The 16,236-nt window shown below is 25.2% G+C and overlaps 2 protein-coding genes across 2 annotated transcripts; both read right to left on the bottom strand.

The window, feature by feature from the left end:
• Window positions 1-1,862: 1,862 nt before the first annotated feature.
• MKS88_002656 (calcium/calmodulin-dependent protein kinase) lies at window positions 1,863-6,629 on the bottom strand (the record flags this gene model as incomplete). The annotated part of the gene is made up of 1 exon (XM_067215683.1): window positions 1,863-6,629. One exon carries the CDS (start codon window positions 6,627-6,629, stop codon window positions 1,863-1,865), a length of 4,767 nt encoding a protein of 1,588 aa, XP_067073238.1.
• Window positions 6,630-13,274: 6,645 nt separating this feature from the next.
• Window positions 13,275-16,231, bottom strand: MKS88_002655 (RNA polymerase subunit; the record flags this gene model as incomplete). The annotated part of the gene is made up of 9 exons (XM_067215682.1): window positions 13,275-13,303; window positions 13,532-13,582; window positions 13,942-14,018; window positions 14,431-14,468; window positions 14,711-14,757; window positions 15,032-15,189; window positions 15,310-15,364; window positions 15,577-15,914; window positions 16,218-16,231. The coding sequence occupies 9 exons, from the start codon at window positions 16,229-16,231 to the stop codon at window positions 13,275-13,277; spliced, it is 807 nt and encodes a 268-aa protein (XP_067073237.1).
• Between the last annotated feature and the right edge of the window lie 5 nt (window positions 16,232-16,236).

Genomic DNA, 16,236 nt, shown 5'->3' with positions numbered 1-16,236 from the left:
AAGAAAGAAAAAATAAAAAGAATATTGTTGGAGGGGTGGGGAGTAAAAAGAACAGCAACAAAATATGAAAAATTGGAACTAAAAATATACTACGGAAATTACAATATCGTGAGAGAAGTTAAAATGAAAAATTAAAGCGAATGAGAAGTACAGATAAGTAATTAAAACGAGTAAGAAGTCGAAATGAGGAATGAACATGAAAAATACAAAATGAAAAATACAAAATGAAAAATAAAAAATGAAAAATAAAAAAAAATGAAAAATCAAAAATAAAAAATGAAAAATAAAAAATCAAAAATGAAAAATCAAAAATGAAAAATCAAAAATGAAAAATCAAAAATGAAAAAAAATAAAACATTTAAATATAAAACATTCAAATGAGCACTAGAAAAAAAGGCAAGACAACAACATTCATCCACCCATCCATGCACACATACATGCTTAAATAAATAACGAATTAAAAATACTAAACTATGAAATTTTACGTAGAAGAGACACTTTTTTTTTTCCTCTTTTTTTTTTTTTTTTCGATATGTATGTATATTTTATGTGTACATATGCGAACTCAGAGAATTTATAAATACGTACGCATATAGACGAGTAGATGAAACAAAGGCTGTGTATACATAAACGAAATACCATTATACTGCAAATAAATTTTTTGTTTAAATGAATATAATTACAATGACTACAGTTACTACAATGCCTATAGTTACTACAATGACTATAGTTACTACAATGACTATAGTTACCACAATGACTATAGTTACCACAATGACTATAGTTACCACAATGACTATAGTTACTACAATGACTATAGTTACTACAATGACTGCATAAGGTGAACATGATGGACACGTATGAAGTATGCAAAGACGACAGTAGTGATATTGGCAGTACTGGTAGCAATATGGTACAGATGCTGATTATTCTTCATTCCCTCTTATTTAAACATGTTGAAAATATACACAAGTCTCCTTTTTGAAAAAAAAAAAAAATAAATAAATATATACGTAAATAAGAATATATATAAATAAAACAATAAATAAATATATAAATAAATAAATATATATATAAATAAATAAATAAATAAATAAAACAATACATAAATATATAAATAAGTATTAAATAGCAAACTTTGCTATTAAAATGTAATTTAATGTAATGTAAGAATTAATTCTTTTTTTTTACAAAATTTTCTAGCGATATATAAAATTTCTCCTTGTTTTGAAAACACTCCTTTTTAGTAATGAATGATTAATTTGAAGGTACCAATTATTATATCATGTTCCCTTTGTAAAATATGAAAGTGATTATATATATGTATATATGTGCATATGTATATATGTGCAAATGTATATATGTGCATATGTATATATGTGCAAATGTATATATGTGCATATGTATATATATGTATATGTGTATATTTGTGTATATATGTATATATGTTTATATATATGAATTCTGTCTTCCGCTTAATTTGTATACTACATAAAGCTTAAACGCATATACCCACATATGTACGCCTGTATATACGTATATGCATTCAGTAATATGAGAATTATTATATGTATTTTTAAAAATGTGCTACCCTGAATTCGTACATATTTGTTACGTATATCGAACATTTTTTATGTAATAGGTAAAATAATTTGAGGTGTCTTTTGTTTTCACTTTTTTATATTAGTTGTATAGTAAAAATAAAAATTGTAAGTTAAAAAATATTATAAACGCATTTTTGTTTGCCCCAATTAATATGCGCCACTTATTTTGCGCAAATAATATATCTGTGCATAAATAGGCAGATTGTTTTGACCGATAAAATAACATGTTTATACTTTTTCATTTATTTTTTTAACTGTTTAATACGCTGAAATTTTTTTTCTTTTTTTCTTTTTTGTTTGTTCTTCATAATCCTCAAATACTGTAGACATGTAAAACTGGGGTCTTTCCTTTTCATTCACCATACAGTATTCATATACAAAAGGATTTAATGTATTTTCAAATTTATTATCTGGGCATAAATTAGGGGGGGTATTATAATGTATATATGTGCAATTACTACTACTACTGGCGTAGGTAAAGTTTTTTTTATTTTTACACGCACATCTACATCCATTTCTGCTTCCATTTATACATCCATCTTTGCATCCACCTTTGCATACATTTCGATTTTCATTTTTATCTTCATTTTTGGGTACTACGGATGAAGAATCGCACGAACCTGTATTTGTTAATAAATTCGCATACACGAAATTATTCTTAGTTGACATAGAGTTATTATAAAATTTTATGTTGTTGACATTATTATTGCTAATTCCAGAAAGAGTCGATATATTGTTTATTCTATTTTTGTACATATTATAATTAACCCCAATCACAAATGAACCATTGTAATTACTGTTATTATGATTATTATTATTATTGTTGTTGTTACTATTGTTGTTGTTACTATTGTTGTTGTTACTATTGTTGTTGTTACTATTGTTGTTGTTACTATTGTTGTTGTTACTATTGTTGTTGTTACTATTGTTGTTATTACTATTGTTCTTGTTATTGGTGTTATTATTGTTATTACTATGTTCATGATGAACGCTGTTAATTACATAATTGTTAATGGAATTGTTAATGAGAAAACTATACTGAGTGGGGCTATTATTATGTACGTTCGAGTAGCTATCCTTATCATCACTATTTGTGTTATTATATAACTCGTATATATTAATTTCTTCACTCAATTCATGTACATTTTGAGGTATATGTGTGTAACAAGTATAGTAGTAATTGTTATTACCATTATTTATATTGCCATGATTGCCTATATTATTGTCATCGCTATATTCTTGATTTTTTTCTTCATATATATTATTTTTCACTATCCTGTTACTGGAATATAAACCTGGCCATTTTGACCTTAAAGGTCCGCGATATGTAATACTGTTACTGCTATTATTGCTATTACTGTTGATATATTTATTACTATTACTATTACCATCATCATATGTGTAGTTGTTAAATTCCTTACTTTTATTCTGCTCATATATATTATTCATGTTATTTACCAACAACTTATTTTTTTTATCATTTGGATTGTTCCAATCATGTTGTATTACCATATTCATTGGAATCATCTGAAGTCTTTCATGAGTGTGCGTGCATTCTTCCTGTTGGCAATTTTTCGCAGTTTCGTTGTAATTTTTCCCTCTACTTCTGCTATTGTTACTGCCACTTTCAATACTGCCAACAATGCCAGCATTGTTGCTGTCCTTTACCTTTTCATCTCCCTCTTTCTGCAAATGGAACTGGTTACTGCTTTGAACAATTCCCTCGTTGTTGATAGAAAAATCATTAAATTTGTTAGTAGAGGAAAGATATTTTTTTTTCTTTTTTTCTATTAAGTTTTCAAATAAATGTATAGAGTCATTGCACCCGTTTGTAGATACACCGTTTGAATGCACATGCTTGTGATTGTTTAGTACTATGTGTTCCCCTAGAGCTTCATCATAGCTGGTTTGTTCGTTTATCTGTTTTAGCGAATGTATTTTTTGTTTTATTTTTCCTTCCTCTTTATTTTTCTTTTTTGGAAATAATTTCATCGAATTGTTAGTAGTAAAGTTAATTGATAAATCATGGTCATGTTGATGAACATTATTGCAGCCGCAATGGGATGTGCCATCTGTCTTTGCATTTTTGCTTACCCCCCCTTTACTTACTCCTCCTTTACTTACTCCTCTTTTACTCACTCCTCCTTTACTTATCCCCCCATTTAAATGCGTATTGACAATAATATCACCACTAATGTTATATTTTTTTTTGTGAAATAAATAGTTGGGGAAACTAGTATCTGTGAATAATACGTGTTCAACACCTTTATTTTTACATGCGTTTTGTTGGTTAGACAAAAAACCTTTTTTCTCAATTGAAGCATGGTGCATCATATCTTCATCATTATTATTGTTGTGCGAGTTGCTTTTTTGCTTCCCCTTCATATGGTTATTACCATTACTACTGCTACTACCTTCACCATTAGTAAATTTACTACCATTATCGTTACTATGTCTATTACAGCAATATGTACCACTGCAATATAAACTAATGGCATTGAAATTTCCGGACTCATAGCATTTCTTATAGTACTCATTGTATAAATCTTTGTTCATGTAACACGGAATGACTGAGTGATCTCCTCCCTTCTTACATGAGCTCTTAAGATGCTCTCTATTGCAGTTGTAACACTTTCTGCAACCATTGAAGCTATTGTTAACACTTCCACTGATACAAGAGCAATTATTAGGATCACAATTTTTATAGCTTATCCTATTATTACCATTCATGTTAATCCTTTCATAGCAATTATTATTTATCTGCTTGTTGGGGCTAAAACAACAATTTATGTCATTATTTCCAAATCTCAAATCCGTAATATTTTTTTTTAAAATATTAAAATATTTAAGCCAGGGGTGATTGGATGCAATGATAGAGTCAGGCATTCTCTTATTAGGATCGAATTGCAAAAGTTTTTCACATAAATCTTTTGCTAAAGGGTAATTATTAAATGATAAGAGATTAAAATTAATTCCTTTCTTTTCTTTTTTTAATAATATTTCTTTTGTATTTTTATAATTAACCATTAGACACATAGGGAGTGGAGTAATTCCTGTCATCAAAATATAAAATATAATTCCTACAGACCACATATCAGATGATATAGAATAATTGAATCCTTTTATGATTTCTGGAGCTATGTACCCATATGTACCTACTAACTTTATTTGTCTTCTACCTTGATATGATTTACTGTTCTGTTGGATAACTGCGCCTTCCCCAGAATCTCCTGCATGAGCCCAAGCCTTAGCACCAACAGCAGCACTGGTAGATATGGCAGTACCGACATCATCCTTCCCTGTTTTTTCTCCCCTTCTAACTTCTAACATTTTCGTATGTATTTTTTCAGAAGTCCATTCAGTGCAATTAGCTTGCTGGGTCAGGTTGATTTCCTTAGAGCAAATTTGTTTTGGCTGTTTCGATTCATGGTTTTGTCTACATAACTTTGTACATTCACTAGCAATGATTTTATTTGGTGTTAACAGGGGACTACCTATAATTCCATTTATAGTCGAGTAAATGAGGTTATGTTGTGTATAGAAGTTATAATAATTGCAGTGGTTATTGTTATTATTGATGTAGTAGTTGTAATGGTTGTACTGGATGTACTGACCATAATTGTTGTAACCGCTATTCCTGCAAGTACTGCCATAACTTTTGTTTATAAATTGGCAGGTGTCATAATCAATGAGTACCAACTCGTAATTGTATTCATACGTTTTATCTTTTCTCTTTTTATTTCTGAACATAAGATTTTCAGGTTTAATATCTCTGTGAATGATATTGTGGTAATGCAAATAATTAACTGCTTGTAATATTTGGCTAATTATATATTTACAGATACTTTCTTTCACTTGCTTTTTATAAACTAGAAAACTATAAAGTTCTTTTCCATATAACTTTTCCATTATTATATAAAAGTTTTTTCCATCATCATATATATCAAATATTTTCATTAAATTTTTATGCTCTTTTAAAGAAATAATATATTCAATCATATGTTCCCATGATTCCCCAAATGCATTTAATACTTTTTTTTTGTTAATTATTTTTATAATTTTTTTTGAATTATCTTTCTTATCAATAACATTTAATAACACAGCTCGATCAAATGGTAACTCTATTTCCCTTAACGATTTTTTAGTTACTCGTACATAACTTTCATATAAATTAAATGATGTTAATGAAAATTTCTTTTTTATATTTGATACAATGTCAGGTTTGTCATCTCTGTCTTTTTCCTTACCTCCGGCTTCAGAATTATAACACTTTTTCTTTTCTTTTTTTTTCTCCTTTTCTTCCTCTGCATTATATGATCTATTTATCTCTGTTTCTTTTGTATACTCAGAACAGTTGTTATACCCCTCTCCCTTTTGTTTTCCTTGTACTTGCAAATGTTCCTCTGTATTTGCATTAACAGGCTCATCATCATTCGCTTGTTCCTGTTCTTCCCGCTCCTGCTTGATTCTAATTTTATTTATTTCCTCTTGTTTGTTATTAAATAAATACATAAAAAGATTTTGGTAGTTTTTTAACAAAAACTCTTCACATATAGGTAGAAAATTCTTTATAATAAAATAATCCTCTATTTTTTCATTTTCCAGTTTTATAATTTTTTTGGTTTTACAACAACTGCTATGATCACTGCTGCTGTTGTCAATACTTCCATTTTTACTATCTTCATTTTTACTACCTTTATTTTTACCACCTTCATTTTTACTACCTCCATTTTTACTACCTCCATTTTTACTGCTTCCATTTTTACTGCTTTCGTTATCTCTACTTCCGTTATCTCTACTTCCGTTATCTCTACTTCCGTTATCTCTACTTCCGTTATCTCTACTTCCGTTATCTCTACTTCCGTTATCTCTACTTCCGTTATCACTACTTCCATTATGATTGTTGATTTTCTTTTGATCTAATAAACTATAATTTAAATCCGTCAGATTTGGATGAACAACATCGCATAGTCTTCTTTTTTTCTTTTTTTCAAATGCATCATCTTGTAGTATATTGACCATCATCTTTTTACACATATACATACATATATATACACATATATATGCATACAAATAAATCCCCTCTCCTCCTTTGATTCTTTAAATGGGTTAGATTATAGAATAAACAAAAAAAAAGGGAAAGAGAAAAGAAGAATGAACAAATGAGAAGCGATAAGTAGTGATGTGAAAAGAAAAGAAGATAATATAGAAGTAATAAATAGATAAGAAGTTAAGGGAGAATAAAAGCTTACACAGGAAAATAAAAAAAAATTATATAATAATAAAGCTGAGAACTTTTTGGTACTTATTCAAATAATACAAGGGGTACATCTGTAAGTATCTAAGCTTTTATCTGTTGAGGCACTTGTTTATTTTTGAAAAAATTATTTGTAAAATTTTTTAATTAATGGAAAATTTCATAAAAAAAAAAGAAAAAGAAAAAGAAAAAGAAAAAAAAGAAATGAAAAAAAAGAAAAGAAATAAAAAGATATAAAAAGAAAAGACATAAAAAGAAAGGAAGTAAAAAGCCCATGTATGTATTTGTTTATGTACATATATACATACATGATCCTTTTTTTCTTTTTTTTCCCATAGTACATAGGTTAACATAAGCTACTACATTAATTAATTATAAAAAAAAAAAAAAAAAAAAAAAAAAAAAAAAATAGTAGATTCACTGAGTTAGACAAGGATATAACAAATTGTTTTAATTAAATACATTAGTAGCAATATATTCATCTAGTATATTTTTAGAAAATTAAAATTTTTATAAATAATATAAAAATTAAAAGCTCTACATGCTATGTTTTCTATTCATACATGTACAAGAAGAATTTATGTTTAAAGAATCTTCTCTAGCTTTTAATTAAAATAATAGTAAAAAAAAAAAAAAAAAAGGAAAAAAAACTTTTACCATACATAAAGTGTTCTTTTAACATGAATACATGAAATTGAAAGACTGTCTAATTTGTATATACATGTAGGTTTATGCGTATATATATATATATATGTACGTATATGTGTACGCATATTTGTATGTATATGTGTATGTATATGTGTACGAATGTATTTATGTATGTATATATGTACGAATGTATTTATATATGTATGTACGTATGTATGTATATATATACGTACGTATATGCGCGTAGATATACACGTACATCTGTACGAGCAGTGGTTGAAAATACTTTTACGACGTAGAAACAGTAGGGGTTATAAGGAAACACAAACTAATGTCTAAGTAGCTGCAAATGTACGTAGACTTTATGTATATATGCATATATGTATGTACGTATTTGTGCATCTATGTGTACGGTATGTATATCTATACGTACGAGTATGTATATCTATACGTACGAGTATGTATATCTATACGTACGAGTATGTATATCTATGTGTATGAATTATGAGCGTATTTTTTGTTTTTTGTTTTTTGTTTTTGTGAAAAATAAAAATAAGCTAATGAATGGAGAGAAAAAATTACCCAAATTAATTATGAATGAAACAGTATAATATGAACTTTTTACTATTTTTAAGAATTAAAATTTGAAATAAATTCTTTAAATTAGGTTTAAATAAGCAATTACTGTAAAGAAAAAAAATTAGCATTTTTAGCACAAAAAAGAGGGGTATAACCAGTCATATACACATTTGTATATATTATAAATATACATATACATATACATTTATATATATATATATATATATATAATTCATGCAGAATTAAAGTTTATTTTTAAGGAAACATACAATATGTATTTACAACAGCATGGGGGGAAAGAACAAAAGGCTACATAATTTTTATATATCGTTACGATTTCATTTTTAAGGAAAATTTTGAAAGAATAATATAAAACATGACAATAAACAGAAAAAAAAAAGAAAAAAGAAAAAAAAAAAAAAAAAAAAAAAAAAAAAAAAAAAAAAAAAAAAAAAAAAAAAAAAAAAAAGGAAAAAGGAAAAAGAAAATTTTAAATTAAAAAAATTTACTTAAAAAAATGAAATTTTAAGATAATGTTTAGGTGAATGTGTAGTCAGATTAAAATGGAACGATAGCAAAATGGAAAAATAGCAATATAGCAATATAGCAAGATGGAAAAATAGCAATATAGAAAAATAGCAATATAGCACATAGTTTTTCTAAATTTTCGAAAACATAAGTATATAGTTCAGCAACTCATGTACTAAAACAACTTGTTCAAACATCTACACTAACACTATTTACGGTTGTCTAAAAATATTTACATTTTTAAAAATGAAATGAAACACCTATTTATGCACAAATGTAATTTATTTTTTCTCATTTATATTTATAACCGCTGCATTTATAAAAAAGAAAGAATGAATAAAGCAAACTAACAAATATAATAAGTAGGACAAAACGAATAAGTGTATGAAACAAATAAAAAGGTAAAACAAAAAAAAAAAAAAAAATAAATCCAAATAAAAAATAAAAATTTTCAAAACAAAAATATAGTTTAAATTTTCCAATTATACAAGAAAAACAAAATACACGTGTACAAATTTATTATGTCTATACTCTTTAATACATAGTTATATATGAATATAACAAGTATGTAAAAAAAAAAAAAAAATGTATGTACTGCTAATTTAATTCAAACAAAAAATAGAACAGAAAAAAAAATTATGAATTAGGAAGACTTCTACAAAATTGAAAGATTAAAATTAAAATAAAATTTCCTGTCTGCGTTTGCACACATAGAATGCTCCTTTTTCGTTTAGTGATGAAGATGCATCATATATATTATACATATATGCATGTGCATATATAAATACATATATACTATACACGCACTTTCACATATATATACAAACTGCAAATATTTGATAGTTTTAAAAAAATGCTAATGCTGAATAGGATTTATGAAAATAAATTAGGAAAAACATATATTTACATATATATATATATATACACTGTAGAATCAACCAAATGAAAGAAAAAAAAAAAAAAAAAAAATATAGACACGCAATATTAACTATGTTGCACCTATTTTCAATAAACTCTTTTTTATTTGTTATTTTTTATTTTTTTAATTTATGAACATGAAATTATAATTATATTGTTTCATTTATTTCTGCTAATTATATCAAAATGTTTCTCTGCTTTTATCTTTTTCGTAACACTGTGTATGTGCAAAGATTACAATAATATTTTGAATATACTGCACTTCAAGTGTTGTACATATAAAATATTACTGTTAATTAAACAGGGAGCAATAAAAGGAGAAAAGAAAAAAAAAAAATAATAATTTAGCCTTCAAAATGAGGATTAAAAAGAAAAAAAAAAAAAAAAAAAAAATATATATATAATATATATATATAATATAAACAAAAAAAAAAACCAAAAAAAAGCAAATAACACAAAAAAAAAAAAAAAAACAAAAAAAAACGAAAAAAACGTAACGACTAATTCTGCGTTTTCAGCTGTTCCATCTAAATATAATGTAGTTTCTTACATATGTACATTTAAAACTTACTGAAACAAAAAAAAAAAAGGAAAAGAAAGGACAAGAAAAATTTAAAAATAGTTAAGAAGTAAAATAGAAACACTAAATAGAAAATGAAACCAATTTCATTTTAAAATATTTAATATATTCAAAATACATTAAATCAGTATCATTCATGCGTAACAAATAATTGTGTGTATAAATGTCATTATGTCAAAAACAAAAAAAAATGTCATAAATAAAAGTAATGAATGGATAAGCAAGGCAAATATTAAAACAAGAAAACGAACAACTGAAGAATGTTATAGTTGAAAGCATGTCATATATATATGTATATGTATATAATATATATATATATATATATATATATATAATTTATATTTATTTATTTATTTATTTATTTATTTATTTATTATTTACTTACCCATATGTATATACATATAAATATATTTATACCTACATATACATACAGAGCAACAGAATTTGGTCATACATATGTGGCTACAGTGGATGATACGCTTTTTGTAAGTGTGAAAGGAATAAAAAATTCGAAACTTTTAGTAAATTTAAATATAAGTGATTATTAATAAATAAAAAAAAATATATATATATATATATATATATATATATATATAACATGCTCTTCAAAATATAATGAAAAATTAAAAGTATCATAATAATATATCAGTTGTTAAAATAAAAAAGTGCATTTAGCACACCCGTTCTACTGTACGTAAAAAAGTGTTATAACCTTTTTTTCGAATTGTAAAAATATTGATCAGTTAGCAAAAAAGGTATAAAATAAAAATAGAAAAGATGCAAATAGTTCTCTTCATAAATGCAGATGGTATGGACTCATATACGAAAAAAAGAAAACCGTGAAACAACAAAATTAGCGATATATTTGTACATGAAATTATCTTGTTTGTTATGTTAAGAAAGAACAATTTTTCTATTTAACCACACTGTATTGATGTAAGAAAATAGAACAAATCTTAGTTCTTCCATTTTTACTCTTTTTTTTATTTAAAGAAAAAATTATAGTCATAATTTGTTTTATTTTTTTATTAAAAAATAAGTTTCAAAATTTTAATTTGAGTTTTTCTTACAACTGGTAGTTCTCAATGTAGCAACAATAAAAAAGGAGCAATTAAGGGATTAAAAAAAGTTTTGATCCTTGAAAATGGTAGAACTCAAGCCACGCACAAGCGTACATTTTAAGAATATATATGTATGTATATCTATATATGTATATGCATATTTCAACTGTTAACATTTTTGGCACATCTTTTTTCCTTTTTGGAATAGAGAAGTAAACTAAATGTGTAAAAAAAATATATTTAAGTTATTATGATAGTTTATAAAGGAAATTATTTTTTCATGATATGTAATTAAAAATATAAAGGGACAAAAGAATCCCCTATTGATAATAAAAAGGTTGAAATGAAGAGTATGGTAGTAGAAATAAAAAGAAAAAAGGGAAAGGAGTAATACATAAAGATAATTTTTTGTTTTTTTCATTTCTAATTTTAAAAGGAAACATTATTAATAATGGCGAGAAAAAAAAAAAAAAAATTATGAACAGTTTTTATCCTTTTATAGTAAGGATGTTATGAACAGGCAAGGCATGTGTTGCCTTTTGTTCAGAATTTTTGATTTTATTATTTATTTAACAATAATTAGTTTAATTTCATTTGAATTATTACTTTATTTTACTCTTTTTTGTTTTATTTTATTTTATTTTATTTATTTAATTATGAAAGCAGTTCACGGATGCACTATTTTCATTTTTGAAGTAATGATTTCAGTAAAGGCTGAAATAGGGAAGTGATAATATGTACATTGTGCATATACGCCTAGAAAAAATGTTCATGGAAATGATTCATAAAAATTGTTAACCATTTTAAAAATTTCGGTATACATGAAATTGAATACAAAAATGTAAAAGGGAAAGTAGTTTTAACGAATAGTTGTTACATCCATCTCTTTTTTTTCTTTTGGTTATGTCAAGTTGAACACAGTACTATTCGAAACATTGTGCAAGTAGGGAAGTCTGGCCTGTGCAATTTTGTGTTTAAATTTGATTTTAATACTTTTCTTTTGTTAATTTGTTGTAACATATGCATATATGTATATGTGTATGTATATGCGTATGTATATGTACGTATGGCTGTATGTATATGTATACATAACTATAATATGCCTGTTCTGACTTTTACAAAATGTCAGTATTAAGTTAAAAGGAGTATTTACGTTTTCATAAATATACCTTTTTGAGAACTTCATATTGGGCTACTATTATTTTTACAAATTATTTTGACGAATGAAGATCAATGGTTATCATTTTTTAAGAATATCGTATTAGTTTTTTATAAATAATAATGTGTTCATAAATATTTTTCTTACCGTTAAGCTGACATAAAATGTAATAAGATAAACTTTAGCAAAATTTGACCATCCCAAATTAAAAGAGAATATGTTTATTAAATATGTTTTAATATATTTTCCGAATAGGGTACATGTCTATATATGTATGTAATATTGAAAATATGACATAAATAGACTTAATTTTTTATGAATTTTCATTTCCCTTTTAATGTTCTTTTTTTATTCTTACTTTCTTTTTTTCTTTTTTTCTGTTTTTTTTTTTTTTTTTTTTTTTTTTATAAAAACAGTTGAAACAACCATTTGAAAAAAATTATAGAGGCTGAAATTTCTGAGAAAGTTCAGTTGTATTTTTAGATAAGTTTTAATGGTTAATAAACAATTGAAAAGGAATGACAACAGACATAATAAAAAAAAAAAGAGGGAGTGGAAAAAAAACAATATATAAAAATTTATTAAATAAAGGTTAAAAAAAAAACCAAGAACTATTAAAAAATTAAAGACATAGAGTACAAAGTAAAATTAAAATATTATGCCATATTTTTATGTAAGTATATCCAACAACGTAAGTACAAAATAATGATAGTATAAATTTTGGTTTTCTAAAAAAAAAAAAAAAATTTTTATATACTTATAAACAAATTTAAACATACAAAAAACTTTAATTCAAAATTTTATATTAAATAAATTATGTATATTAAGATAAGAAGTAAAAGTTTTATACTCACTTAGATTTTTTTTTTTTTTACATTAAAAAATCTGACTTTTTTTATCCATAACTGTATATTTTTTTTTTTTTTTTTTTTTTTCTCTATTAGATAACTGTTTCATTTATATGGTTTCCTTAACAGGTACAAGCCACAAAAGGGGGGCATATATTATTAATGAGATCAAATAGAAAAAGGCTGAAGGAAGAAGATATTGTGGTGTTATTATATTTACTGTGACATTAACAGAATATTATTATTCTACTATGCAGTGCACTTTATTTACATTTGGGCACATATATAAAGAAAAAATGAAAAAGGGAAAAGAAAAAGAAAAAAAAAAAAAAAAAAAAGGATTAATTACTTGTTATTTTAAATGTATGCCTGTAGGACGATATGTCAGACAGCCATCCTCCTGAAAAATTAAAGGTCGATGGAACACATTGTGCAGGAAAAAAAATAAAATAAAATAAGCATTCCTTTTCAATATATTTTAATTTTTTAATACCAAAATATGCGCTGATAGACCAAACCAAATAGTATAAACTTTGTACACCCATCCACCTTCCTACATTTTGAAGGTTAAATAATACATATAAACAAGCATGTATAGGTGAATATACGTGGGCATGTTAAATTGAATGTACAAGGATAAATTCATGTATATTGAATAAATATATATATATATATATACATGTTATATATTATATGTGAAAATATATGGGTAATAAATATGCGTGCAACTTGCATTCACGTTCCATTTTGTATTTAAACCTGTGTATCTGTTGGTATCAATAAAATCATATAGAATACTTTTATCTATTGAGTTTGTACAATTTTGAAAAACACTCCTGTCAACAAAAAAGGGGAAACAAATGTATATTATAATATATTATTATATATTGTTACATATTATTATATATTATTCTCTGAATATGTAAGGCACATAAAAGGGTAAATACGCAGCTTTGTGTACACTATGATTACCTAAAAACGTGGACTTTCAGAACGTCTTGGTAGTTATGTATATATAGCAGTGAACACAGCAACCTGGTTAAAATAAGGCATGCATATATATATATATATATATATACATATATTTATATTTATTTACTTATTTATTTATATTTATATATGTACGTACTTACGTACAAATGTGATCATGAAAAAAATATTAACAATATTTATGCGAATTTATGTATCTGTTTAAATATCAGTTTCGAGTAATTACAAAAAACCGATGGTTGTGAAAAACAGAGAAACCTGTGCCCTTCCCAGTGATTTTGACAATTTTTGAGAAACTTCAAAAAAAAAAAAAAAAAAAGATAAAAAATTTTAATTTAAAAATAACAAGGTTGACGTATGCATTCTGCATGAGTATTTTAAATGAGAATGCTAAGTGTGTATTTCGCTGGTTCATTCGTTTGTTCGTTTGTCTGTATATCTACTTAAAAGTTTGTTTCTCTTTTAAATTACTGTATGTAAAGAAGGTCAACAACACTGGAATAACAATGTTAAGAACGCACATCAGAATAGGTGATACCTTATATTCAGACTTCAAATATAATGAAAAATACTTAAATGTCATACCTATAAAGAGGAAGTTAGTCAAAAACGTATTTATATGAAATTACGCATGTTATAAATGATACAAAATGTATATATGAGCAACGTCTTTTGTTTATGTTTAACCATTTCAAACGATTAAAATGGTGTACACTAGTAAAAATGCATGTGTACGTGTACATACATATATATATATATATATATATATATATATATATATATTATATATATATATATATATGTACGTATATATATGTATATGTACTCATTTAAAAAAAAAGAAAAAAAAGGTGGTAACCTGCTCCAGCCAGGGTTATTATATGCGATATAAAAACAATATAAGGAATATGATTGGTAGAAAAACAAAACATATGCTTTTCATCATTTTTTTTTATTATTAAGTCTACTTCTTCTGGACTTCTAACCGTTTCACTATAACTATTCTTCCATAGAAAACTTATAAGTGTTTGAGGAAGAATAGTTAAAATAGAAAATTGAAAAATTATAAATATATTTTTGATATTCCACTTATCATTATATAAATAAAATAGTATTAAACAAAAAAAGGGGCCTAACATAGTAGCAACTGTACTTATGAGTTTCTGATACGTGAAAATTATGCTTTTCTTTCCTGCGGAAAGTTTTAGCAAGTTATGTAAGTAAAATGTGCATAAATGTAAGAGTGTATACATGTGGGAGTGTGTATATGTATGTATTCGTGCACATAAGCACGTAATCATCAGCTTAACCAAATGCAGACCATTATTTAGATCATTTATATGTGAATAAAAATAAATTAAATACATAAAAAGAAAAAAGTATGAATTATTTCAACAAATTAACCTTTATCTATACTCTCTATAAAAATAGATTCCGTTATTACATGAGAGCATTCATGCAACATCTTCGATATAGCAGTTACGAATATTATTAGACTTAAACTGTTTGTTCTTATGAACATGTAATGAATAATATTAACTAGAAGGTATGTTATAGAAATAATTTGCAGAATTTTGATTCTTTCTTTCTTATGTTTGTCACAATAATACCCAACTATAGGAGAGATAACTAAACAGACAGACGAGTTAATTATTGACAACAATCCAATTACTTTATTTTTTTTAAATTTTAAGTAAATGTAATGGTCATGTAAAAAGGTATTTCTCATCGAATAATTAATCCTATCAAAAAATTGATGAAAAAACATCAATATTATATTTATATGCCATCTTGTCTCTTTCCATTTTTTCATTTTTATTTCATCATTTATCTGTCCCTCCTTGTATTAATTCTTTAAGTATAACCGTTAACGTTTTCTCTGTTATCTTCTAGTTTTTCTCTCTTCTCTTATATCTTCTCAATTTTATGTTTTTTCTTTTCTCTTATATTTTATCTCTTTTTTTTTTTTTTTTTAAACTAAAATATTCTGTCAACTATTTTAAAATGCGACTAGCCAAATGACCAAAAAAAAAAAAAAAAAGTACCCAACACTCCTCATATAAA

Source organism: Plasmodium brasilianum, chromosome 9, assembly GCF_023973825.1.
Source record: "Plasmodium brasilianum strain Bolivian I chromosome 9, whole genome shotgun sequence".
NCBI lineage: Eukaryota > Apicomplexa > Aconoidasida > Haemosporida > Plasmodiidae > Plasmodium > Plasmodium brasilianum.
Note: the sequence above shows the minus strand (reverse complement) of the source record. Positions and strands in the feature narration are given on the sequence as shown.